Source organism: Podarcis liolepis (assembly GCF_965112155.1).
Source record: "Podarcis liolepis genome assembly, chromosome: 9".
Lineage (NCBI taxonomy): Eukaryota > Metazoa > Chordata > Lepidosauria > Squamata > Lacertidae > Podarcis > Podarcis liolepis.
The window spans coordinates 37184964-37211557 of record NC_139564.1 but is presented as its reverse complement, the minus strand read 5'-3'; the positions used below and the strand labels follow the sequence as shown (position 1 = coordinate 37211557).

The 26594-nt window shown below is 42.1% G+C and overlaps 1 protein-coding gene across 3 annotated transcripts in view; it reads left to right on the top strand.

Moving 5' to 3' along the window:
- Positions 1–26594, top strand: part of ZNF827 (zinc finger protein 827) — a 116516-nt gene that overhangs the window by 18270 nt on the left and 71652 nt on the right. For all 3 annotated transcript variants that reach the window (XM_083519864.1, XM_083519863.1, XM_083519862.1), the window contains exons 2-4: positions 10425–11435; positions 20036–20208; positions 22949–23420. In XM_083519864.1, coding sequence (XP_083375990.1) covers positions 11177–11435; positions 20036–20208; positions 22949–23420 — 904 coding nt within the window. In that variant the 5' untranslated portion in view covers positions 10425–11176. The remainder of the gene's footprint in view (positions 1–10424; positions 11436–20035; positions 20209–22948; positions 23421–26594) is intronic.

The following is a 26594-nucleotide window of genomic DNA, read 5'->3' as shown; positions in this document are numbered from 1 at the left end:
ATAACTTGGAACCCAGTAAAGATGCAGTACCAACACAGGTTCTCTGAACACAAGTACATTCAGCGATGAATAGGTTGCTATATGCTCATTCCTATGACCAGTTACTCAACATGACCTCTTCACAGAACTAATGTCTTCTACATCTGCTGCCATTACCTTGATGGTCCACAACCAAATCCTAACAGTTGTGAGCCACTGATTTGTAGTCCAGGATGGGTGAGTTAGTGATCCGCAGGCTCATGCATACCAGATGTTTGCCTGCAACAGACATTTTTTCCTAGCTGCTTCCTGTTCGGCAAATCTTTTGCCAAAACCCCAAATCCACTTTTAAATTTCATTGAGTTTAAAAATTGCCTTGTGGTTTGCTGTTAGCTGCAGAAAGGGAAATGTCCAGAAAGCTTTTAGTGTGGGTGTACCTTACCTCACTGGAACATGGCCAGAGGGCCTAGAACTGTGACCTAAATATTACTAATATTCCGAATTCTGAAATAGGAAGACATTTTGCAAAAAATATATGCATAAGCCTAATCAATTATATTGTACTGCAGAGTGTATGTGAACAGCATTGCAGAATTTGAAAAGTATTCTTTCCCTTTGTTTCTGGGATTGGGGAAGTAACATTGAAACTCACAGAACAGTTTGGAGCAATTGGTGGGCAAAACAAGAGAGTCCAGCGTGGGGGGTGGGGTGGGTGAGGGCAGAAAAGAATGCAGAAGCGAGACCCTGACTCCTAAAACTCCCTTTATTACTTCTGCCTTTATCTGATGTCTAAGCCTTTAATAGAAACTGCCAACACTCCATATGTTTGTGTTTTTGAAAGTGATAGCTAGGGTGCTTTAAATTGCTTTTATTGATACCTGCAAGGAAAGGAAACCATATTGGTTCCCCAGCTTCCAAAATATGGACACCGTAGTATTCACAGGACCTGCAACAGAATGTTGCAGTTTAGAAGGCTTTTGTTCAAGCCATGTCTTTTTCCAGAATTCCCCCATTCCTTTCCTTACCACCTACTGTAGTGTTCTCTTTCTTTGCCTTAAAAGTCAGTCTTGCATTATTTGGCCACTGAAGCCCTTTCTCATTTGGCAGTTTTGTTTTTTCTCCTCTGATTTCCACCTCCCCCCCAAAAAGGTATGTGTGTGCTCTTACAAACCTTAGGATAACTCTGAGCCTGCTGAGCCTCTTGTGCATGGAAAGGGCCATTTGGGTGACATAAGCATCTACACTCGGAGAATGAGCTCACTATTATTACATATGTAGGAATGTTAAAATCAATTCAGAGCCCCTTCCTGATTGCATTGACTTCTTTTGAGTGCTGGTTCTATCTTAGAGGCATGCTTTAGAGTTTATCCTCATTTTAACAGAGCTTTCTATTCGATAGACCCATGAAAACAAGAGCTTCAGTATCCAAAGAAGCATGGTAAAGCATTTTTATTTGTGCTGGCAAAACAACAAAAAGTGTGGGCTCCAGGAAGAGCAGTATTTACCCAAAGACAGGCAACCCAGTTATCCTTGGATTGCAGACCACAGCCAGACATTGCAGGCTGAATACAAGCTGCTGCAAGGTGTGGCCCCTTTGCATTGCAGGGGTCTTTTTTGCTCACCATGGGGCTTGATTCCACAACCCTGCGATTGAGAGTCTCATGCTCTGTCACCTGAGCTATGGGGAGCCACAAATCATTACTCAGTACCTTTTGCCTCTTCTTTTCAAAACCAGTTCTAGTTCTATGCATTTTATAGTAAGTTGCATGGATTTTAGAGGCATAACAATCTTAAGATAAAATAAGAATGATGTTGGCACAACATAATGGTGCCTAACTAGAGACCATAAACAGCTGTTTAGTTCATACAAGTGGTTTTTTATGTTGATTTTTATTTTATTTTCCCCAATGAATTTTTTTTGCCAGCTTCATGACAAAATGAAATTATTCTAAAACGCATCATTTTTTTTAAAAAAAGAGAGAGGTATACTTCTTTTTTGTGGAAGATCAATATTCTTTTAGTTCAAGTGGTCAGGTAATCAAACCTTGCAACACTGTGCTCCAGTTTCACTGCCCACCCATAAAACAGATATAAACTTTAAAGGATACATTCTTGGAGATAAAGCTAGAACATATGGATTCTAGCCATTTTCCCAAGAGGTGGGAAATATCTATTTTTCTTTGAAGTTGAGACCATAGGCGCCGACTCCATGGGGCCTGAGGGGGCCCGAGCCCCCTCAAAAATTCGTTTGGGGGGGCTCAGCCCCCCCAATAATCTCGGGCGGCGGTGGGCGCGTCCGCGGCTTTTATAGGGCGCCCGGCGCGCACCAGCTCGATAACGGGCACCGGCGCGGCGGGGGGCGCCGGGCCGGGGGAGGGGGCGGCCGGCCTGTCTCCTTGGCAACCCCATTGAGCAGCGCCGGCTCCCCCGGGAGGGCCATCCCCCCGCGCCGCCGATCGCCAACACCGCCGACGCTGTGGGAGCCCGAGCCCTACCCGAAGCCCGAGCCTGAGCCCGAGCCCAAGCCCGTCAGTCAGTCAGTCAGTCAGGAAGGAAGGAAGGAGAAATGGGGAGGGAGACGAGGGAGGAAAATTGCGCGCAGGGTGAAGAAAGGAGAAGGGCGAACGAGACGAGCTTCCAACCCAAAAAAGGGCTGGAAGACTGGGAGGATGAAGGATCGGGAAAGAAAGCGACGCCTTCCCCGCCCGCGACGTCGCCCGCTTGTCATTGGCAGCGCAGCGGGCGCCCAGAGGGGCTGGGCACCGGCGCAGGGCCGCTCCACAGCCGCTCCACAGCTGCACGGCTAGCAAGGTGCGCCGCGTAGAGCGCGGCCCTTGTGTGGCCCGGTGGCCAGGCAAGCTCGGGCGGGGACCCCCATGCGAATCTAAGACGGGAGAAGAGGGCAGAGCAAAGGGGGTCCCTTCCCCAACCTCCGGCTCTGAGACTTCCCTGCGCCCCAGAAAAGCGAAAGGATTTTCTCTTCTTCTTTTTTTATAAATATTTTATTAAGTTTTCAAATACAAAGTTAGAAACATACACTGAAGAAAAAAGTAAAAGAACAAGAAAAAGAAAAAAAGAAAAAGAAGAAAAGAAAACCAACTATTCAACACATTTTTTATATAACTAACTGGACTTCCTTGCATCTCCCTTACCCTGCATTCTTTATAATAAAGATATCAGCAAATTATTACCTTGTTTCGTACCTTATTTTGTACTTTTCAAATACTATACCTCTAAATTTAACATACTTTTCATCAGTTACTTATATCTTAAATTAAACATAGTATTACCTTAGATTTTGACCTTTTCTTACTTAAAATATAATTTCCTGTTTCCCAAATCTAATTGCTGAAGCTATAGTTTCCGAATCGTGTAAATTTTTAACATTCATACAACTTATATTGTTTTTGTAAATAGTCCTTAAATTTTTTCCAGTCCTCTTCCGTTGTTTCTTCTCCCAAATCTCGGATTCTGCCAGTCATTTCAGCCAGTTCCATGTAGTCCATCAATTGCGTCTGCCACTCTTCCAGTGTGGGCAAATCTTGTGTCTTCCAATATTTTGCGATAAGTATTCTTGCTGCTGTAGTTGCATACATAAAGAAAGTTCTATCCTTCTTTAACACTTTCTGGCCAACAATGCCCAAGAGGAAGGCCTCTGGTTTCTTGGGAAAGGTATACTTAAATACCTTTTTTAACTCATTATAGATCATTTCCCAGAAGGCCTTCACTTTTGGACAAGTCCACCAGAGGTGAAAGAATGTCCCTTCAGCCTCCTTACATTTCCAACATTTATTATCAGACAGGTGATATATTTTTGCAAGCTTGACTGGGGTCATGTACCACCTATAAATCATTTTCATAATATTTTCCTTCAAGGCATTACATGCCGTGAATTTCATTCCGGTGGTCCATAACCTTTCCCAGTCCTCAAACATGATGTTATACCCAATATCCTGAGCCCATTTTATCATGGCTGATTTGACTGTCTCATCCTGAGTGATTTTCTCTTCAACCTGCCCTCCATCCTCTTGCAGAAAACTCTTTGCCTGCCCTGCCCGTATCTCGTTTTTGCTTTTTAATTCCACACACGCACCCTTCGGACTTCGTGGCAATCGGGCGCGCGGGTGCGTTTCCTAAGAGAGTGAGGACCCCCGCCTCCTCCCCACCTGCTCCCTCGCCAGCCAGCCAGCCGCGCGCCCTAGCCGGAGAGCCCCGGCCGTCCCCGTCGCGCAATCGGCTGGATCTCCCTTCAGCAGGCCGTGCTCACAACTCAGCCCAGGGACCCCCAGCAGCGGATCTCCGGCCCAGCTGAAGAATCTGGCAACAAGCCCCCTCCTCCCCAATCGCTCCACCGAAATACGCTCCAAAACCCCCCAGATAGGCCGCTGGCCGCCAAGTCTAGTGGCGCCCTGAGCGAGGGTCTCTCCCCAACACCGCCACCTCGAACTGCGTTCTCCCGGCTACCCGAGCGAACCAGCGGCAGGACCCCGGTATGGGCCCCCCCAATATTTTTTATAAGTCGGCGCCCCTGGTTGAGACTCATGTGATTCTAGATACGCCAAAGAGAACTCAAGCTGTTTCGTGGTATTTTCTGTCTCCTTGAGGACATACTGTAGTGGTGTGTGCATTCCTATAAGTTGCCTGTACATAATTAGTGCTGATGAAGGCAAGGCCACACACAACTCGGAGTATGATTCCATCCCTTAAGTTTTGTTGGCTGGGCATGGCAGCATTGCTCCTACACCAACTTGTGCTAATGGATCCCCTACATGAGTACAGCTAGCTCCCTCTTCCAACCTTCACCAAACATACTGAGTTAAGGAGTGAAAGTGTAGGATGTACAATGTCACATGCAGGGCTTTCCACTTCCCTTTATTCACACATTAACATTTCATGTGACCAACACGTGACTAGGGCTTTGCTCTGCAGTCAGCCATGACATACCACTAGAAGTATGTAACCCCATGAAGGGGCAGCATGGGTCTTATCAGAGGGCTTTCCTCATTCTGCCCCCCACATCTAAAGAACTAGAAGCATGAAAGTGGGTGCTTTGGTGGTGTGGGCATGTGGGCTACTGTGAACAAAGGAACCTTTTTGTGCAATCAATGACTACTCAGCAGTTGGGGAAAACAGAGACACACCACAAGAAGAAAGTATTCAACAGGTGCCAAAGAGACAATAAAAGTAGTGCCTGACTGATATGCAACAGGAAGGACTTCTAAAAAGTAGGTGCTGCTGCCACAGATTCTGGCACAGCGTGGAAGAGACCTCCTGATAAGGAGGATGATGCCCTTTCTTGCAGAGAGCAGTGATCAGTTGGTTATACAAGGGGTGAGATTTAGCAAATAACTGGGTGCTGGTGTAGCAATCCTGTTATCCAACAGGCTGTAGAGTTGCCACATGTCCTACTTTGCAGAGGACAGCTCTCTCTTTGAAGGAATCCTCTGTTTGAAGGGCTGCCTGGTCTGTCCAGCTTAAAGATAATGAAACAGAAAAGGGGAGATCAGGAACCCTGAAATTGCTCATCAACAGTTGGCAGCACTTTGCCACACATTCTTCCCTGCTATGGTGAAATGTACTGTTATTTCTATTTAGAGCATAGTCCTTTTAAATGTGAATTTCTGGATATTAATCGGCAGCTGCAAATTTTATGCACATCTGCTGCACCTTTTTTTGTCCTCTTCTTTGGCGATGCACATTGTCAAAAAATTAGAAATGCAGGTGCCCACACTCAAAGGTTGTAGAAGTATTCCCCATTGAGGGAAGTCAGGAAAGTATTCACTGTGTAGAAAGGGAGCATAGTATAGGTGTGCAGTGATGTGATGGGTGGATGGCAGTGCATTGTCCAAGGACACGGCCCAAGTGTAACGAGTGTTAGTTTTAGCTTCTGCAACTACAGTTTCTGCAACTGCAGTTCTTATGATTACATTGGCAATGGCAACCTGGTGTACCAGGACTATAGAATAATATCAACTACTTACAGACTCCCTACAAAACAACAGCATTCTTCTGGTAATGGAAAATAAATTTCTTATGAGTAAGTGTTCTAATATAAAGGTACAGATTTATTTTTATAATGTTTTTCCTAATAAGCCAATTGTAATTGCATTGAGCCTGTCCTGGTAATTTAAGACTGTCTTGATAATTTAAAACGATATCTTCTTGTAATAGGTATTGATAATGTACAGATAAAAAACAGAAGACAAATAAAATTCTGGGAAGCAGATAATTGGCTGATCTATCAGCCTTAGAAGTGTGTGTGTGTGACCAATAATATGTTGGCTATGTGAAAGTTAGCTTGGATTGCTAAAGGAGATAGTGGTATATATCAAGTAGAAAGGCATCCTTTTCAGATGAAGAAATGAACCAAGTTGTTGGCCTGTGTTTCTTTAGAGACTTCCTTGTTTATTTTTGCGAGGTATTCTTGGAACTGATTTGCTAATAATAGAATCATAGGGTTGGGCATTGCTTCCTCTTGTCACATGATAGAACCACCCATTCAGCAATTCCCCACACGTTGGTTTAGTTCAGTGGCACAACCTGTGCATGCCCAAGGTCCTAGCTTCAGTGAATCTGTGCCACGTCCAAATAAAATGAGGAGGACCATCAGCTCTAGGGGCCAAAAGTAGACTTCAGGCCTCCCTGTCCATGCTTTTTTTCCATCAGGAGCTCACAAGAACTCAGCTGCGACACCTCTCAGGTGGGCACCATTGCCATTCTGAGAGAACAAGGGAGGAGTTCATGGTGAGCTCTGGCACCTCTTTTTCTAGAAAAATAGCACCCTCCTTGAGTGTTTTTGTGTGGCTGGACTTGGCTACTGCTTTTTGTTCACTTGGATAAAGAATGTGTGCGGAAACTAGCGTACTATAAATATAAAATTAAAACTGCAGGCTCCACCGACTTTTACCTCTGGGCCCACCCACCAGCGGCATGTGGCCCTCAGATGATTGCTCAGAAAGGAATGTGGCCCTTTTGCTGAACAGGGCTCCCCCTCCTTGAGATAAAAGATCTTAGGACTAGGGCTGAGGAAGGCCTCTGCCTGAAGCCTTGGTGACCTACATTCAGTAGACAATGCTGGGCAATATGGACCAATGATCTAGTGCTGTATAAGGCAGCTTCACATGCTGTGCTGTGCAGTCTAGGCCATTGTGCATATGCAGAGAACAGGCACATACAAAAATGGCCACAGAACCAACTGCTCCCGGTGAGTCCAGTTTGCAAGCCAACCAGTCCTCTGACTTTCATCCCCCAGGTGCATTTTAAACAAGTAAAATAGGCTTCCCTCATCTTTGTATTTAACTAGGTATGGGTTTGCCTCTCACGCAGATTGCACAGCAACTCTACAACTTTGCTGAATATTGCTGGTGCATGATGGAACACGCTTGCGCACTCTTCTTACAAGTCAGTGCTCTCTGCACCTTCTTTCTCCCCTGGAAGAGAGACTGCAATCTGGTTGCCTTGGCGACCTTGGCAGGTTTAAATGAGTAGCTGCACTAAAAAAAAATGTTGCTTGCATCCAAGTGCATTGATGTTTTAATCTGAGTGGCCTTAAAAAAAATAATTAAAAAGGGCATTGTATTCTTCATGGCTCAACATTATTATGAGGTTGAAGTACTCTTGTGTCCATTCTGAGGGCCCACAAAGGTTTTCAATGCAGTTCTGAGGAGGAGGAGGAGACTCTTCGTTGGGCTAGGGAGACGAGGTGGTGTTTTAAGAAGCTGATTAAGAGGATGAGGTCAGGTCAGGTTCCAGCTTCAAAACTGATTACAGGCTGTTGAATGTACTGAACCAGGGAACAGCTAGTTTTTCTTTATTATTTATTGGAATGAGCACAAAGTTAAAGTGAAGCTTTCATCTCGGGGTTCACCAGTCCTTGTTAAAGGTGGTGGTTTTGCCTTTTAAAACTTGTAACCTTCAAAAAACAATGTTTCCCAAACAAACATTTGCTCCTTACAGTAGCCTGTGGGCTTCTTCAAGGAGGGGTATGTGGATGGTTTTTATTTTATTTTATTACACTATACTGCACTTCCATTCATCATGGAACCCAAAGCATCATAGACATGGTTCCCATCTATGCAGTGACCCAACCCAGACCTTCAGTAAGGTGTTGGCCTCAAATGGCAGCAGATCATACCTTGAGCCTCATATACCTCCAGGTTATATCTTGGACTGTCAGTTATGAGAAGAAGTAGGGTGTTGTCCATAACTCCTATGAAGCTGCCTCATACCAGTTTGGGCTACGTATCTGCCGAATCTAGAACTGCAGAGGTCTTTCACATCATGTGCTACCTGATCCTTTTAAATGGCAATGCCAGTGTTTGAGCCTTGGACCTTCTGCATGCAGAGCACATACTACAGGATGTTGATTCCTCTCTCCTCTTTGCCCCATCCATAACAGGCAGCTTCTTTCCTGTGGACCCACCCTTCTTGTCCATTGGTTCTAGAGGGCTTCCAGATCCAGTATTGTATCAAATATTAATCCTAGGAAGAGTAGACCCAGTAAAACTAACGGACATGACTAATGTAGGTATGCTAATTTCAGTGGGTCTACTCATGAGTATACTTTAGTTGGATACAACCCACAGATTAGAACTTGGGACACTTCATACTACTTGAAACAAAATTTTTCCCTGCCACACACTAGCAACAACTAACTGGATCTCTCATAGCATTTAAATTGCAATTCAGCAAACGTCTAAATGGGACATGTCTTGTTATTTTGCTGTTCTTCAGAGTTCTGCTTTTTATTAATTGATCCTGTTAATTGTCTTATACAGATTTATGTTTTGTATGTTTGGTGGAAGTATAAATGGGCTCAGTTAATAATTCTGTATCCAGGTATTTGGCCATTAATGTTACTAGAGTGATCTTTTAAACCACTTTTATTTGCTGTATCATCACAGTATTCATGTCATTAGATTCTACCTTCCCCCAAATATTCTTGGTGACTCATGGTAGTATAGTATTTCCATGACTCTTTTTATTGTATGATATGTTCTCTTCTTAAAGCAATCCTGTTATTAAAGATACCTGGCAAGAAGAGATAGCATCCATTTAATTTTAATGTTACTATTGTTCTTTACTGCATTTTGATTGGCCAGCCTGATGCACAAAAAAGTCCTTGGTCATATCTGTGTCTCTCTGAATGCCTATTGTGAGCAAGAGCAATCCAGGGTCACTGCCCTTTAAACACTGCCAGTCAGTTCTTGGGAGGGAGAAGATATGTTAGAACTGCCAGTGATGAGAAAATGTGGTTAAAGAAGCAAACAATTTTCAATTGAAAAATGACAGTTCTATTGGAAGTGCTCTTCATTTTAACTCCCCCCCCCTTTTAGACTACAATCTTATGAAACAGCTAGTTTCTTTCTCTTCCAAGGAAGAACTGACTTGCTTTTTTACTTTAGACTGGGGGCAGGGAGAGATGAATCCATGTTCTTGGAGCCTAATATAATGATTTAGAAATAAACATCACATAGTCATAAATCTTAATATTTAGCAGTTAAGTGGCATTATGCCAGATTGAGCTATGTACAATTTCTGGGTGGGGTTGAAAATCTTTCATGTCATGTCTGAATATAATTAAAGAAAGAGGTCCCTGGGAAGTGGGATTAATTATGAAATCTGAGAATTGTAGCTTTGTGAGCTGAATGGGGTCCCTAACAACTCTCAGCACCCTTAACAAACTACAGCTCCCAGAATGCTTTGAGGGGAACAGCGACTGTTTAAAGTGGCATAATACTACTTCAGATGCATAGTGCTGATGGGGCCATAATGGCTAACTGTGATAGTCATATTGCAAATACATTTGCTTGTCCTTATTTCTCAAGTCAAGCATACCAATGGTTACATCAAAGCCCTAAAGGATGAGTGTTCTCTGCTTTTTCCTATATCACATACTGAAAATTTTCTCTTGTGTGATATCCAAAGCAGCATGTAAAAATAGTAAAACACATTACAGTAAGCCCCACAACTTACGTGGGGGCTATGTTCCGAAGATTGCGCCTAAAGCCAAAGTCACATATAGCCGGAACATATTGGGTTCAATCGGAGGTGGGATTGCCAACAATTTTTTTCCCTGGATGCTTACCCCCTTTCTGCCCCCCCCTTTTTTTGCCAAGCATGTAAAGCTAAATTTGCACAAGTTAATTGTGTAACTCATGGGGTTTCTGTATGAAACAATCTACAATTGAAGTATCGATATTCAGTGCAATACACTGTGGTTGGCTATATATGCCAAATCAGTATCAATGGTATTGGAATCTCTGGGTGAGGAAATAGGTTTTAAAAATATGCTGAAAACGTAACATAGTTGGTGCTAAAGTTGTATCAAACTAATGTTTATTGAGAATCTTTTTGTTAACTTCATAGGACCTCATTGAGTCCTGTAGATACACTTAACTTGGACTGAACTTGAAATGAAAGTGATTCCCTTTGATTCTCCACAGATGGTACCCGGCAGGAAGAAGCTGAAGGTGAGCTTAGTGAGGAAGACCACTGGTTTGGAAACTCTTCGGAAACCCCATCAGAAGCATCCTATGGAGAAGTCCAGGAGAACTTCAAATTATCCTTTGAGGATAGGATCCAAGAACAGTCCACATCTCCAGACACTTCCCTGGGGAGTGCAACTCCCAGCAGCAACACCCTGGAGCTAGCAGCTGTTGAGAACGAGGCTCTGAGGGACGTGTTACAGAATAAAGAACACCTTTCCCCCAGTGTGTCTTCTGCATGTGAAGATGACACTCCTGGCCCCAATAAGCCACTGAGTAGTAACCTGAGACGTCTGCTGGAGGCTGGTTCTCTCAAGCTAGACACTAGTGTTGCAGTTAACGGCAGGGTTGAGTCCCCTGTAAATCTTGGCTCAAACATCTCCTTTTCTCCACCTACGCATCATGCTCAGCAGCTAAGTGTCCTTGCTAGAAAGCTGGCTGAAAAACAGGAACATAATGACCAATATGGCGCCAGCAACCGGTTTATATGGAATCAAGGCAAGTGGCTGCCCAACTCGGCGCCATCTTGCGGTTTGTCTCCGGACTCAGCTATCTTAAAGTTGAAAGCAGCTGCCAATGCAGTCCTTCAGGACAAGTCGCTTTCTCGAACTGAAGATCCTATCAGGTTTGAAACCTTTTCTTCGCCATTTAGTTCCCAGTCTGCAAGCTCCACCTTAGCCGCACTATCAAAGAAAGTCAGTGAGAGAAGCATGACTCCTGGTCAGGACCACCCACCGCCAGCTAGCTCTTTTCTTTCTCTCGCCTCAATGACTTCTTCAGCAGCCCTTCTCAAGGAGGTCGCTGCAAGAGCTGCAGGCAGTCTTTTGGCTGAGAAGAAAAAGTCACTGGTTGCAGAAGATCCCCTGCAGCTTTCGGATATGAAGCAAGAGAAAGTAACTCCACCGCAGTCTTTGGAATTATTGTTACTCCCAGCCCCTAAAGGAAGAAGTTCTAAAACCTCTAATCCAGGTATGAGCTGTCATTCTGCTGAGAGTTAAAGCATCGTACGCATTTTCAGTTCCGCATTGTTTCAGTGCGTTAAGGAAACACAATGAAGCAGAAGGCAGTTAAAATAATGTATGTGATGGATCAGAGTCCTTAGCCTCCTGCATGTTTGAAAGGAAACTGGTGTTTAATACAGTTCTCTCTGAAATCTGGGCTCATTATCCAAACCGAATTTAAAATAGTTTAAAAGACATTTTTAGGGGAGGAGATAAAAGAGTTCTTGTTAGATAGCACATATCAGTGAATGTGTGATTTTATTTTACTTAAAAGAGGCTAGGATGCATTTTAATAGCAGCCAAACACCATACGACATCTCTCTCACCTTGTCAGCTTCTCATCCTGTTTAGTTGTTTGTGTATAGTAAATAGAAAAGCAAGGTTCCTCTAGCCATGGAAGGGACTGTGCTTGCGTACACTTTAGGCCAAGGATGGGGGAACCTGTGACCCTCCAGATGTTGCTGTACCAACTCCCATCATCCCAACCAGCATGGCCAGTGGTTAGGGATGATGGGAGTTGTACATCTCACAACATCTGGATGGCTTCAGGTTCTCCACCTTTCCTTTAGGCTCTTTTCACAGCTTCAGATGAATGTATGTTTGTCAGGGGGAAGGTGCCATCTCCCTTCTTGATGAAACAAGGATTCCAAATGGCTGAACAGGGTTACAGCCTATTTGCAAAGCAAGGGGTTTAAAGCCCGTATAGGTTGTTCTCTTCTTCCTTTGAGGACGGAGTGCCTGCAGGTGCTACAAATGCTACAAAAATCACATTTAACTGTTACAAATGAGGTTAACCATATCACTAGGCAGAGGAAAATGAACAGGTTTTTCCTAATTATGCTCCGTAGAATCTATCTATCCTTATTTTTATCACTTTACTGCTTTAGTCCGAAAGGGCAGAATTCAGTTGTTTGCCCAAAGATAATTCTGCTAGCAAACAACAGATAAACATTTTAAACCATAGATGATAAGTAATGAGATATATATGAATTCTAATTTATTCTTTAGTATACGCATCCCATATTTTTGTTTCCATGGAAATATTGTTGTAGTTCAAAGAAAGTTAACATTTAATCATTTAATATTGTTAGTATGCTTTTTAAAAGAAAGAAAGAAAGAAAGAAAGAAAGAAAGAAAGAAAGAAAGAAAGAAAGAAAGAAAGAAAGAAAACTTATAAGTAACCATGACTTTTTTGGAGTAGCAAGCAGCAATGCTCAATGAGAGCAGTGGAACTAGATTGCCACAGGCTTTCAGATCCTGGATAAACTTTGCAGAGAACATTCATGACCATGTAGAGAACATGGTCTAGTGGCTTGTAGTAAAGTTTAATTCTCTACCAAGCCTAGACTAGGCGGTAGAGTAATAATAATAATAATAATAATAATTAATAAAACCATCCAAATGGAGTACCATCCATAGCATGCAATGAATATTCATTACATATGTTTTAGTATTTTTAAGCTGATCTGAGTCTCCCCAAACAGAAAATTGGGGTAAAAAGAATAAAACCAAATCAAACTTCGTGGAGAACAAGTAAAAAAGGAGAAACAAACAAAATATAACTTGCTGGGTGGCAATGGGAGACTTCTAGGCCCACTAACATAACTTCAAGAGTCAGGATAGCTTTTGAGGCTCTCCAAGAGAACCCATTTTCCTTTGTGTAAGTCCATGTTTTCCGGAATCTCAGGTCCAGTTGTGACATTCTTAAGGACACACACAGCCTATTGTGTATTAACAGGCCATTTATGAAACCCCAGGTAAAAATCAAATAAGTTTAAAATACATATTTTTGGTGTTGCTTTGGAAACATCTTACACAGACTTCACTGTTTGTTGGACACTTCATAGGAGCCTAACGGCCTGCTGGATCAGGCCAATGGCCCATCTACTCCACCATCCTGTTCCTCCAGGGGCTAGTCAGGTGCCTCTGGGAAGCACGCAAGCACCACCTGAGCGCAAGCGCATTCTCCCCTCCTGCCATTTCCAGCAACTGATCTTCAGAAGCATTACTTTGCTTCCTTGTTTGACTTGAAAATAGTTAACTAGATGATAATCAGACGAATAATAATCCTTTACCTTTTTCTCCTTCGTTTTTAAAGAGGAGTTGGGCTGTTTTTTAGGCACACGGTACTCTGCAGTGTTTGTCACTGCTGCAGAAATGGTACCGCTTGCAGAAAGAGGTCACCGTTAATACATGTTTTGGGAAGAAGAAAATTTTGAGCAATTGAGCTGAGTGTAGAAACTGAGTATAATGGCAGGGGAAATAAATCTCATGCATTCCTTTGATTCTTTTCCTAACCATAGTTTTATGGCATTCTGTATGTTTATGGCATACACAGTATATTTCATTTTTTGAAGCTTTGTTATTTTTGTAGACCTCCTGCTCATATAGCCATGAGTCCTGTCCAGTTGCCATTAAGATAACTGTGATTTCCCTCAAGGATTATATCGGCAGCATTTCTCATTTACTATATGGCCGGGTAAAGAATGGCTCAAATAGATGGAGAATTTGCTTCTTTTCATCACCATTAGCATTTACAGTCTGATGGTTGCAGAATCCCGAGGAAGCGTCACTCACACTTCCTCTTCCTCTGCTTCCATGTTTGTGGAATAGATACTGAGTCAAATACAGGAACGGAACGTGGGTCAGCACTATTGAACCATCAGCACAGCCAGATATGGTATTTTTCTAATAGGGTATCATTATAATTATTTCATTTATGCATTGCTACACATAAAGTATCCCAAAGGGATTTACAATTCTATAAAACAATATAAACAATTGCATATATAAAAACAATTTTATAAAATCACAAGTATCTATATAAAGCATTTTAAAAGAACAACATAAATAAAATCAATTCAAATCCAATATAGAGGCTAACTGAATGAAGATCTCCACTTAGAAGGCTTGTTGAAAGGAGAATGCCTTCAATAGGTGCCAAAAGGAAAATAGTGAAGGCACCTGCCTGTAATGTAATGGGAGGAAGTTCCAAAGGGCACACTAAAAACCCAATTCCAACATCGTGCAAGGTGGACCTCATGGTAGGATGACAACAACAGCAACAATTTGATTATTTATATTCTGCCCATCCGACTGGGCCATCCACTGAAAGCTGCCTTCAAATGTCTTCTAAGATGTCTTCATATAGTTGTTTATCTCTTTGACATTTGATGAAAGGGTGTTCCACAGGGCGGGCACCGCTACTGAGAGGGCCTTCTGCCTAGTATCCATAGGATGCCCTCTGCTGCAGAATGCAGTGGTCAGTTGGGCATGTAGGGGGTGAGATGATCTTTTAGATACCCTTGTCTTAAGCTTTATCGTTAAGTAGACTGAGCTTGAATCCTGGCAAGGTGGAGGCACCATGGGCAAACGCTTCCTGTGTCTGAGAAAGTGATTAATTGCTTGCACTAATAGGGTTCTACTGCCCCTGAAGGAGCAGGGATGCAGTCTGAGGTGCTTCTGGATCCAGCTTTGTCACTAGAGGTCCAGGTAGCCTCAGGGGCTAGTAGTACCTTTTACCAGTTGTGACTAGTGTGACAGCTGCAGCTATTCCTGGACTGGGAGAGCTTGACCACAGTAGTCCAAGCAGGTTGAATTACTACAACACATTCTTAGCACCTACATTTTGCAGCTCCCTGCCTGTTGACATTAGGCAGGTGCCTCTGCTTGTACGCTTTCCAGCGCCTGCTTAAAATGTTTATATCCAGATACGTAGATGTTATTGTGTTTTCATCTGCCTTTAATTGTCTGTTATGGATAATTTTAATGGGTTGTGAGGTTTTGGTAAACTGGTTTGAGGCTTTATTGCAATCAAATGGTACGTAAATATGGACTGGGAAGCAAGGGAATGGAGAAAGTGGAGTTCACCGAAACTTTTGTGTTGAAAGGGTAGCAGTCATTTGAAAAATTCATGTAAGTACGTATATCTGGTAGATCACTATACCATGTAAAGCTGTCTCATTGTAGTTGTTGTTTATTAGATTTCTTGCCCTTTATCAAAAAGTCCTGGGGAGATTTACAACCATGTAAAAATGCAATATTGAAATGGACAAAACACCCCGTAGACTGTTCCCCAGAATGCTGTTTTAAAATATTGAAAAGATTCAATCATTTAAAATCTGGAAGGAATGTAACAGATAAGGAATATGTCCTGCTATCCCAAGGCTTTGTGCTCTGTGAATCCTGTCTAGACATTTTTATTTATTTATTTTTTGAAAAATAGTGGTTTCTCTACAGCAACCTTTGCCAACTTGGTGCCCTCCAGATTTTCTGGAGTACAGCTCCCATCAGCCCCAGCCAGCACATGTTGTGGTCCAAAACATTTTGAGGACACCAGCTTTGGCAAAGGCTGTTCTACAATATACACATCCTTTCTAAACTTTTAGTAGGATAAGTCTGGTTTTGAATCTCGTAATGCCACGTTCCCAGAATCGTAGATCTGATTGATTCAGCGGGATCACTTCTGAACATATGTGAACATAAATATTCCGCGCTCTTTCTCGTGAGCGAAGCAATACCTTTGGATACGCCCAACGTTTTTATAGAGCTGAACTGAAATATTAGGGGAAATTTGTCTTGCAGGCCACTTGTCCTCCAGCAAGTAATGGGGTGGAACCTTCCATTGGCAAGCATGATCTGTTTCTTCGGCATTTACATTATTTGCTTATGAGGGAAGTGGTGCCGGTTCCTATATGATCAGCTATGTTTCTGCCATCTGAAAATATCTGGTACAGGCTTCCTCAAACTCGGCCCTCCAGATGTTTTGAGACTACAATTCCCATCATCCCTGACCACTGGTCCTGCTAGCTAGGGATCATGGGAGTTGTAGGCCAAAATCATCTGGAGGGCCGAGTTTGAGGAAGCCTGATCTGATACATGTACTTTCTAAAGCAGATGGTTAGAATAAAGTACACCTAAGGACATTAACTCTGCTGCTTACAGAGCAAGTTGTGGTTATTCAGCTGGACCCAATGCATGTTTACTCAGTAGTAAGTCCCAATGATTTCAGTGGGACCTTCTCTTAAGAAAGAGTTCATAGGATTGCAAACACACTTATTAAGGGATAAGCTCCATTGAACACAATGGGACGTACTTCAAAGTCTACATGCTTAGGATTTGAAGAGGCACACAATCCAAGCATAGTCTAAAGGTGAACTGGATTTACACTGGCATAGGAGGGAATTAAGAAGTGGGCTGAACAGGTGGGCTTTGCTTATATTTTATCTCTTTCTTTTTTGGTAGCAATGGTTGCACTAGCTGGAGATGATAGGAGTTGTAGCCTAAAACATCTGCAGGGGATCAGGTTGGGGAACACTGATCAGCATTGCCAGACAGACTGTTGGACTTGAGCTCAGGTGGAAAAAATAAGTAGAAAATTCACTGATATCACTACTACTATTACTGCTGCTGTTGCTGCTACCGTTGCACATTGATTTTTAGCACCAACAGTGTGGGTCTGGCATTGCCCAGTGTGTGGGTGTATATACACACTCCATCCCACATCAAATAGCTCACAGTCTATTGAACAAGGATTAAGTCATGGATTTGCATCTGAAAAGTTGGAATTGGTTGTGAATAGTCAGATAGCAGTTGTGGTAAAGTGAGGATCAGGTGATTCAGGAAAGGCATAAAATTTTGAGGAAAGGCTTAAAAGTAGGAAAGAGCAGTGTCCTGATTAACAGAGTGAGTGGGATGGCAGTTCCAGCATATCTGGAACAGTATGACAGGACGCAAGGAAAAGAAGTTTTACTTAACCTACCGTTTTAGGGAGAATTTGTTAGTGAGAAAGCAACAATTCTGGCATTGTTTTCAGATTATAATTCTCAGTGCCATGATGGAAAAATTGTATCATACATGATGTGAAATGTGAGAGAACTTTGCATTTTTTTCTCACATGCTTGTTTTATTAAACTAATAAGATGGATTGCTTATATACTTAAATTGCACATACAGTATATTCAGCACTGAACATAGAATTTAGCATCCTGAGAATCTCTGGAAGCTTTGATATTTTATAGACAAAACCAAAGTTTCTAGTCTTTTGGGATTTGAAGACGTGTAGGCAACGTCTGGTGAAATCTTAGAAACTGGTGATTAAGCAGGCTTTCTGATGTTTGAAGGCAGGGCTTCAATGCTTTCTGTTGTAGCTTTTCTGTTTCTCATCTCCCCCACCTAACCTGTGTTGCAGAATAAATTAAATAAGGAAGCAGATTTGCATGTATTTCCTTAATTTGCATCACTTATGCAGGTTACTGATTTCACCTGTTTCAGCACAGGACACTTGAGTGCTGTATTTATTTATTTATTTGCTGAAACAGATTCAGAGTACACATGAACAATCCAGTAGGGCTCTAGCAGAGTCAGCTGAATTATATCTTTACAAGAAAGTCTGCAGCAGGAAATGACAAGTTCATGCAGGTTTTATCACTGCATTCCAAGTCGTAGAAAGTATTGACATTTGAGTTCTCAAAGATGAAAAACAGCTGATGAATACATTAGGGAGTGAGCTGTAATATTCTGGACATAATTCCTAAATATCACAAGAAAAACGCCACTGACTTTTGCAGTTTTGAAAATAATCAGATATCCTTTCGGCAGTCACAGAAATATCTCCTGTTTCCAAGGTAACACTGTAAACTTTCTCATAACAGGACTAGGAATTTGCAGTGTAATGTCAAATGGTTGATTATGTCAACTCAGTGGGCAGAATCCTCTTCCTCTTTGCATTTTCAGCAAGTTGCCTCTTCCTCTTTGCATTTTCAGCAAGAGCCAGTGTGGTGTAGTGGTTAAGAGCGGTAGTCACGTAGTCTGGGTAACCGGGTTCGCGTCTCCACTCCTCCACATGCAGCTGCTGGGTGACCTTGGGCCAGTCACACTTCTTTGAAGTCTCTCAGCCCCACTCACCTCACAGAGTGTTTGTTGTGGGGGAGGAAGGGAAAGGAGATTGTTAGCCGCTTTGAGACTCCTGAAGGGGAGTGAAAGGCGGGATATCAAATCCAAACTCTTCTCTTCTTCTTCTTCTTTACCTTGCCTTGATAGCACCCACTATCAGTAATGACTGATGGTCACATTTATAAAAAAGCACTTAATTTTTGAGGTGCTGGGACATAAGGCTGTTTATAAATTATCTTTTGACTCAGTGGCCTGATTCAGAAGTTATGACAAACAGTGGTTTCTTTTTATAAGAATGAACAAATGTGAGCCTTGGACTGACTCGCTCCTCCTCCTTTAAAGTGTGAGGGGAGGAAATTTAAAGCTTCCAGTCATGGCTTGTAACAAACCACAGTTTCCCATTTCCTCCCCTTGCATGTAAAGGAAGAGGAAAGGGAATGAGCAGTGTGTGAGTCCAAGTCTCGTACTTGCTCATTCTTCTAACAACAAGCCATCGTTTCTTGGGCTCATCTTTTAACATTATGCATAAGTAATGGCTTTGTGGTTGATTGCTCTGTATATGTTCAAAGATGCTTTTCTCTCTAGCTTAGCCAGCAGGTGTGAAGAGCAGCAGCATTCAGATATAATATATGATACTTTAAAAAAAAAAAAAGATTCCAGGGATTAATATGGGGGAGTTGTAATGAAATGCTAAAGTGAATTCTTGATGCAAAAGTCAAGTCTTCTTTGAAAAGTCTTGTGACCATTCAAACATAGCCGTGGTCCCTTAGGTGAGGACCAGCTTAAAGAATAAGTCAGTTGTTTTATATCTGACTAGAATATGCATGGTCCTTTACTTCCCCTGGAAGGAATCTTCTTCCAACCGAAAGATTCCTTCAACCAAATGCAGAAACACCTTTAGTTCCATCCCTCATATGTCCATGAGAAAGGAGCAGCAGTTTGGGAAGGGAATTAGCCGTAGAAGTTGTACTGAAATCAATGGTTTTAAATTTTTTTGTCTGGTTGCTCACAATGAAAGCAGATTCTAGGGCTCAAATTAAGCTCTAGACATAATGTGTAGGTAAAACTGAGTAATGAATTAAATAATGACCTCAGAGTTGCCTCTGAATCCTGAAGTGGCATCAGTGGTCTTCTTGAGCCAGAATGAAATTGCGCAGCAGCAGGGGCTCTAAAATCTCTCAGCATCAGTATTGCAAATGCAGTATGTCGTGCTCAGTATTGCTTTCATTCAGGAGGTGTGGATTACTGTGTAATTTAATCACTTCCCTTTTCTTTGAATACTTCAGTGAAAGAAAGTGAAAGAAAGAAAGAGCCGAGTACTTTCTCTGTATTACATAGGTCAAAAGCAAAAAAAAAAATTAGCTGCAGGATTATATTCACGAGGCTAGGTAAAGCACAGTAGCATCCTCTGCTGGTTGACCAAAGTATGATTGGGACACTTGTCCTCTATTGCCAACATCACTTTCATTGGACCCATAGGATCCCCATTCCAGGGAAATGATTATTCAAAAGTTTTGTACCCAGAGATGAATGAAAACATTAAGGAAAAGCATCCAAGAGATATTTCCACAGGAGAGAGATAAAATTTGCAAAACTGTATTTAGATAGAGGCAGAGACGTTCACTACAATTTAATGATGTTTTCTTTTCTTTTTTTATTGCTCTTTATCCTAAGCCTCAGAAGAAGAAGGTGGGAAACCTTTCCAGTGTCCAATCTGTGGCCTAGTGATAAAAAGGAAGAGCTACTGGAAGCGACACATGGTTATACATACAGGCTTAAAAAGCCATCAATGCCCTTTGTGTCCATTTCGCTGTGCACGCAAGGACAATCTAAAATCGCACATGAAGGTAAGGTCAGTGGATACTGGTAATTGAAGAAATCCAGTCTATGAGGTCATTGCAGTTCTTTAAAAACCCACTCGCTATAAAATCCAGCATGGTGGTTGGGTTTTTTGGGATTTTTTTCTAGTGCCATTTTAATGGATTCATTTTCTCCAGCACAGGGGTTGGGCAGGGAAAGCAGTAGCCTTCTTGCTATCTATAACAAATAACTTGCCAATGTTTGGCCACCATCCAGGAAACCCATTTGCTTGCATGCAAGGGATTGTATACATGCAGCTAAGCTTTGCAATAATTTTTCAGAGAGGTCCCCTGTGAGATGTTTGTGCCTAAATGAACACAAAATACCAGTCTGTGCCAAGCTTTTCTTGATAAGAGCCTTGGTCTAGTACATACAGCTACACATCACTTATAACATTATAAGGGCGAAAATGTACCGTATTTTTCGCTCTATAAGACACACCAGACCACAAGACGCACTTAGTTTTTGGAGGAGGAAAACAAGAAAAAAAATATTCTGAATCCCAGAAGCCAGAACAGCAAGAGGGATCGCTGCGCAGCGAAAGCAGTGATCCCTCTTGCTGTTCTGGCTTCTGGGATAGCTACGCAGCCTGCATTCGCTCCATAAGACACACACACATTTCCCCTTACTTTTTAGGAGGGAAAAAGTGAGTCTTAGAGAGCAAAAAATACGGTAATTATCCATGAGATGGGAAACCCATGGCCCTCCAAATGCTGTTGGATTCCAACCTCTATGAGCCCAGCCAGAATGGCCAATCAAAGAGTCAGATTTATTTGCTAAAAACCATTGATCATCACACTACAAACAATCAAGTTGGGAGATACATTTTTAACATAGATCAACTCCAGAACGTTGGACCCTGTTTTGTGTGACAAATTTTTGTCTGATTCATTGAGCCACTAGAATAAACATAGAAACTTTATGTAGAGTCATGGAATTGTAGAGTTGGAAGGGACCACAAGGGTCATCCAGTCCAACCCCCTGCAGTGCAGGAATCTTTCACCCAACATGCTGCTTGAACACATGACCCTGAGATTTAAGAGCCTCATGCTCTACTGACCGAACTCAGATTTATCCCTATCTATCAATCAGTAAATAACCAATCCCCCCTACTGTTTAAAAAAGGAAAGTGTCTGAAGAATCTCTTTCAAAAACCTGTCCTTAGGGAAATTATAGTGGAACAATATAATACTTAGTGAACATCTTCGATATCTCCCTGGCCACTAATACATAAACAACAATTTACAGATATTCTAACTTATCTCCCATCTAAATATACTGTGGACATATTTTGGAATCTTAGTGCAGTTAATGCTTTCTCAATTGCACCAACAGATAACTCAGAAAAGTAATCTGAAAGATGATGATCAGATTAAAAACAACAATAAAATGATGAAAATTGCATAGCTTAACGATGACATCTAGTTAACAAAAGGACCCACTCTCTAAATTTGTTTTTAATACAGTGTTTTGCAGCTATAGGAATAGAAACCTTAAGGATCTCAGGAATCAGTTCATATTTGGATATAAATATGATGTTCTGGGATGAGGGGAGTTGTAGTCCAACAACATCTGATGAGCCACAGGTTTCCCATCCCTGAATATAGTTCCAAGTACAGAGCAGGTATGATGAAGGTGCATCATTGCAGAGGTGCCTGTAATACAAGGCATATATTAACTAAACTGCTATCAGAAACCCAAATATGTAAGGCATGTTCTACATGCAAAGGCCTAGGATTTCAGTATCTCCATGCATTCTCCCTTTGGGTATGTGAGTGTGGCAGTGTGTGTGTGTGTGTGTGTGTATATATATATATATATATATATATATATATATATGATGTCCAATCATGGTTGTGATTTATTAAACCATGAGCAAGCAATCAGTTTGCAGTTATGAACTTTGCAAACTACTTCAATTACAGTTAGCTACCTAGTGGCCAGAACAGATGTTGCATTGGCATGGATGGGCAAAGATGCCAGCCCTGCTGTGTTCTGTGTTCCTCCCCCTCCTCCATCAATGTGATTTAGATGCTGGCGGCCATCAACTGGAAAGGCAGCAGCAACAGAACTCCTGAACTGGGCATACAGATACACTAAGGTCAATGGAATTTATTCACAAGTAAACGTGACCAAGGATGGAGTTCTTAGAGTTTTATACACTGTAGGGAATAAAGGCTAGGTCATAAGGACTGATTCCTTGGAATTCTCTCTCTCTCTCTTTCCAGTGAATCAGTTCTTATGACCTAGTCTTTGTTCCCTACAGTGTGTAAACACACACACACACACACACTCACACTCTGATAGATAGATAGATAGATAGATAGATAGATAGATAGATAGATAGATAGATAGATATATTACAGGACATAATTGCTTTTGGAACTAATCTGAGAAGCAATGTGCTTTGCAGCTTGCTCTTGAATAATTCTGTGACTTTTAACCCGTGACCTCTGAACAAAGATGTGTACTGTGAAATATTCATCATTAAATTGTCACATATAGACAGGAGAGTCAATCTCAGCTCATCATGCTGACCTCCTTTGTTAAGGTCTTTTGAGATGTGCGAATAAAATGTACTGAGCTCTATAAGCACTAAGGAGGCAGGAAGGCAGCCAGTAGGAGATATGCACAGTATTGGTCTGAAATAAGTTTCTGCTATTTGTCTGAGAGATGTTGTTGCTGTTGTTGTTGTCACTGTTACCTAATCATCAACCACTTAATCAGGTTCACCAACATCAAGACCGGGGAGAGACATTTCAGTGCCAGCTATGCCCATTTACCTCCTCTCGCCACTTCAGCCTCAAACTCCACATGCGCTGCCACCAGCACTTCCTGAGGACAGAAGCCAAAGTGAAGGAAGAGATCCCAGAAATGGATGTCAAGGGGTCGCCATTGCTAAGTGACAACTCCAGAATGGGGCAGCAGATGGATGGGGCAACAGACCACGCAGGGACTGCGGCCACCTCTAAAACTCCTGAAGTGGCTGGATCTACCGTCCCACCTCTGCTAATAAAAGAAGAGCCCAAAGATGACAGCAGCACCTCCACCCCAACCTTCGCTCTCAGTGTTGTTGACAGAATCACCAACAACACAAAGCTAAAAGACTCCATTGACTTTGTGACCAATACAGCGTCGGCACTTTTCAGCCAGGACATCTCTGTCAAGATGGCATCGGATTTTCTCATGAAGCTCTCAGGTAAGGATGACAAAACTCTCTGCTTCTGGTCTGCATCCCTTTTTCCATGTTTTTACTCACTATGCCACCCTGTTAAATCCTTAACTATTTAAACACAAGTTTTAAGACACATTTAACTCGTATTTTTCTCTCAGAATAAGTTCTAAATGTTACCAGAAACTGGGGTCACAGAGACTCCAAGGTCAATAGAACTGAGTCCCAAGTAAATATGCCCATCATTGGAATTCTTATGCGTTATGTGCATTATGTTGTAGCACGCTCTGGGATTATATTTAACAGAGAGCAGGTTGGAAATATCCCAAATAAATTTATAATATAAACTACTGAGAACTGTCTTGCAATATTCAGAGAAGTGAATACTTAAGTTTCAGTTGGCACATGAATCTAAGGTTACTTCATATAGTGAGTGGCAAAGATTGAATTCTTCAAGCATCTCTACTTTTGGGTATTTGAGATGTGGGCTGAAGTTCCTCAACTCATATAAGACACCTCAGTTTATGTCCCTGTTTTATATTTTGAGGCAATGGATCTCAGGTGTCTCCCCACCTTGAATTTACATTAATAGTGCAACAACAACAAGGAATCCTGGAGCACTTTCAAGGCTAACTAATTTATGTATTTATTTCAGGTGCTTTTATTTCAGCTGAAAAGGTTTTCAGAGCCTTACAAGGATCAGTAATAAAACATTCCCTGCCTTTAGGTTTACAATCCAATGATACAACGCAAAAGGAAAAAGAATTGGGAGTCAGGAGAGAAAAAGCAAATTCGAGCATTTATAGGGGCAGAGCAATCCAAATTATAGGAAGCCAGTGTAATTCACAGGATAAATTATTCCGGTGAAATGTATCCCTATTCCAGACTTAGCTCTGGAGTGGGACTACTGCCAGCTGAGTTGGCCTGAGTCCAGCAGAGGGAAAACAAGCCTTTAAAATAGACAGCACCCTTTTTCCAGTGCAATTTGCAAGATCATGTGACTGACCTGAAAGGAATTGGGCTTAGTGGTAAGTCTCCCCTGCTCCATCACCCCTTTTAAGGACTTCCTCAGCTGAGCCCCTGCTAAGTGTATGTCTACCTGAACCTGGCTTATCCCATTGGATCTTGGTTGGGATTACTCCTTTGGTTACAAAGTTTTTATAATAATTCAGCTGTAATGGAAAGAGTTTAAGGAGAAGAGGAGCCAAAGGTTGCTACTATCTCAGCTGAACTGATGGAGTGGTCTCTTTTCCCTTCTCCCTTCGCCCCACTGCAACCTGACAGGAATGGCTGTTACAAGTTGATAGTTGGAGTGGGAAAATGGGATAGAGCAGGTTTCTCAAGAGAGCTGATGGTGTGACTCTCCTTCTCCTTTCTCCCTCACTGCAGCTTGATGGAACGGCTATTGCCAGATAACAGGAATGGATCAGACTTCTCAGCAGAGCTGATGAAGTGGCCCTACTTCTCTATTGTCCCTCTCTGCTGAAATTTGGCTCTTAATCAATGAAAGCTCACGCCATGATTAATTTGCTAGTTTTTAAAGTGCTATAAGGCTAACATGGTTGGTTTTGCTGCAGAACAGACTAATGCAGCACATCCCTCTGGAAATTAATAATGTGATCCCAGTTTTTGTATCTGAGCATTCAAAAGAACATAATAATTTGTCCTAAATTGTTATGCATTAGCTATGCAGCTGCACTGATGCCCAAATTTCTTGTGGGACCACGACAGCAGGCAGTTAAATCACTGGTGTGATCACATAACTAAAGTGTTGACCAGTTTGGCAGGGTGCCAGCACTGGGATATCACTAATCATGATGCTCTTGCTGAGTGATGTGCAGAATATTTTGCAACTCTGCTTCTTGCCATGTTGGGGTTCTGTCATTCTGACTGTCTTCACTTACAGGTTTGTGTTCAAAAAAGAGTGTAAAACTCTGAAACTTCCCTTCTGTTACAGTATGTGTTTGAACTGATGTGCGTGTCCAGCACTCACATGTACAGTATTCATACACACACCATAACGAGAAATTTAGGATCTTTTGCTGGAGTTATAACATGCATCTGTTTATGAATATGTGATTGCCCTCAACCCCATGCCCATAAGAAGTTCTTAAACAAAAAGAATAAAGAAAGCTTGGTTTATTATATGAAATGAAAATGACAGAATATATAAATGCTGCTTCAGGCAGAAAAATTACAATTTAAGCAGGCCGCAAACCCTACAACACCTACTCACCTAAACAGTGGGAAATTCGCTGAGTATTCTCAAAGCCTACAAAAGTGAGTGTGACAATTTGGGCCAGCAGGACTCACCCTAATAGTAAGTTAAGAAATTGGGGGGGGGGGGGACTATACCTGTCCTTAAGCGAAATGGGTTTGTGCTGATTCCTTGGGAGCGCTGTGTGAGTTGCTTTCAATGGAACTTGGAGAACCCAACTAACTCCTGAAAATCCAGGTGTTTTATAATATTTCTTGCTAATGCATCTTAGTGGGGGAAGGGGCCTTGAGATGAGCAATTCCTGCAGTTCTTATTGTCTTTCTTCCAGAGTTTCCTGCCCATTTCTTACCTCGCCCATGTTGCAAATTAGGAGTTTGAAAGGATATTATCCTAGTGCATGATGTCTAAACGGGTCACCCTTTGTTTGCCCCTTGCCTTCAAATTATCTTGATGGCCCCCATTCAGGTGGTAAATAGGCTGTACTGACAACTGAATTTACATGTGTTGACCTTTATGCCAGGTCTGAGGGACTCAGAATTTCTTGAATGCCCTCCAGGAGATGAGGCTGGAATCAGACTTGTACCAAGGTCACCAGAGTTCATCATGGAGGGTCTCCTGTCCTATTAGGATTATGTCAGTTTTCTTACCTATGCCATGATCTACAGTAATAAACCACAGAATAGGTTCAGATTGACACATACACCTATTCATGCTTCCTCCCCAAATGTTTAGCGCGCCCCCACCAATCATAACAATTAATATTGTTCCTAGTGGATCCATGAGGATCTGGGAAAAATAATTTTCTTTTTCTTTTTTGTTGCTGATGCAGTGGAATATGCAGATATGCCATTTATTATGACTATTGCTAGTACTTCAGACTTTTTCTGAAAAAACCTCACTTGGTGAAGAGAAAGGGGAAAGCCTCTCTGGGGAGAGCATTCCATAACAGGTGTGTTAACACTGAAAAGTTCCTTCACCAAAGA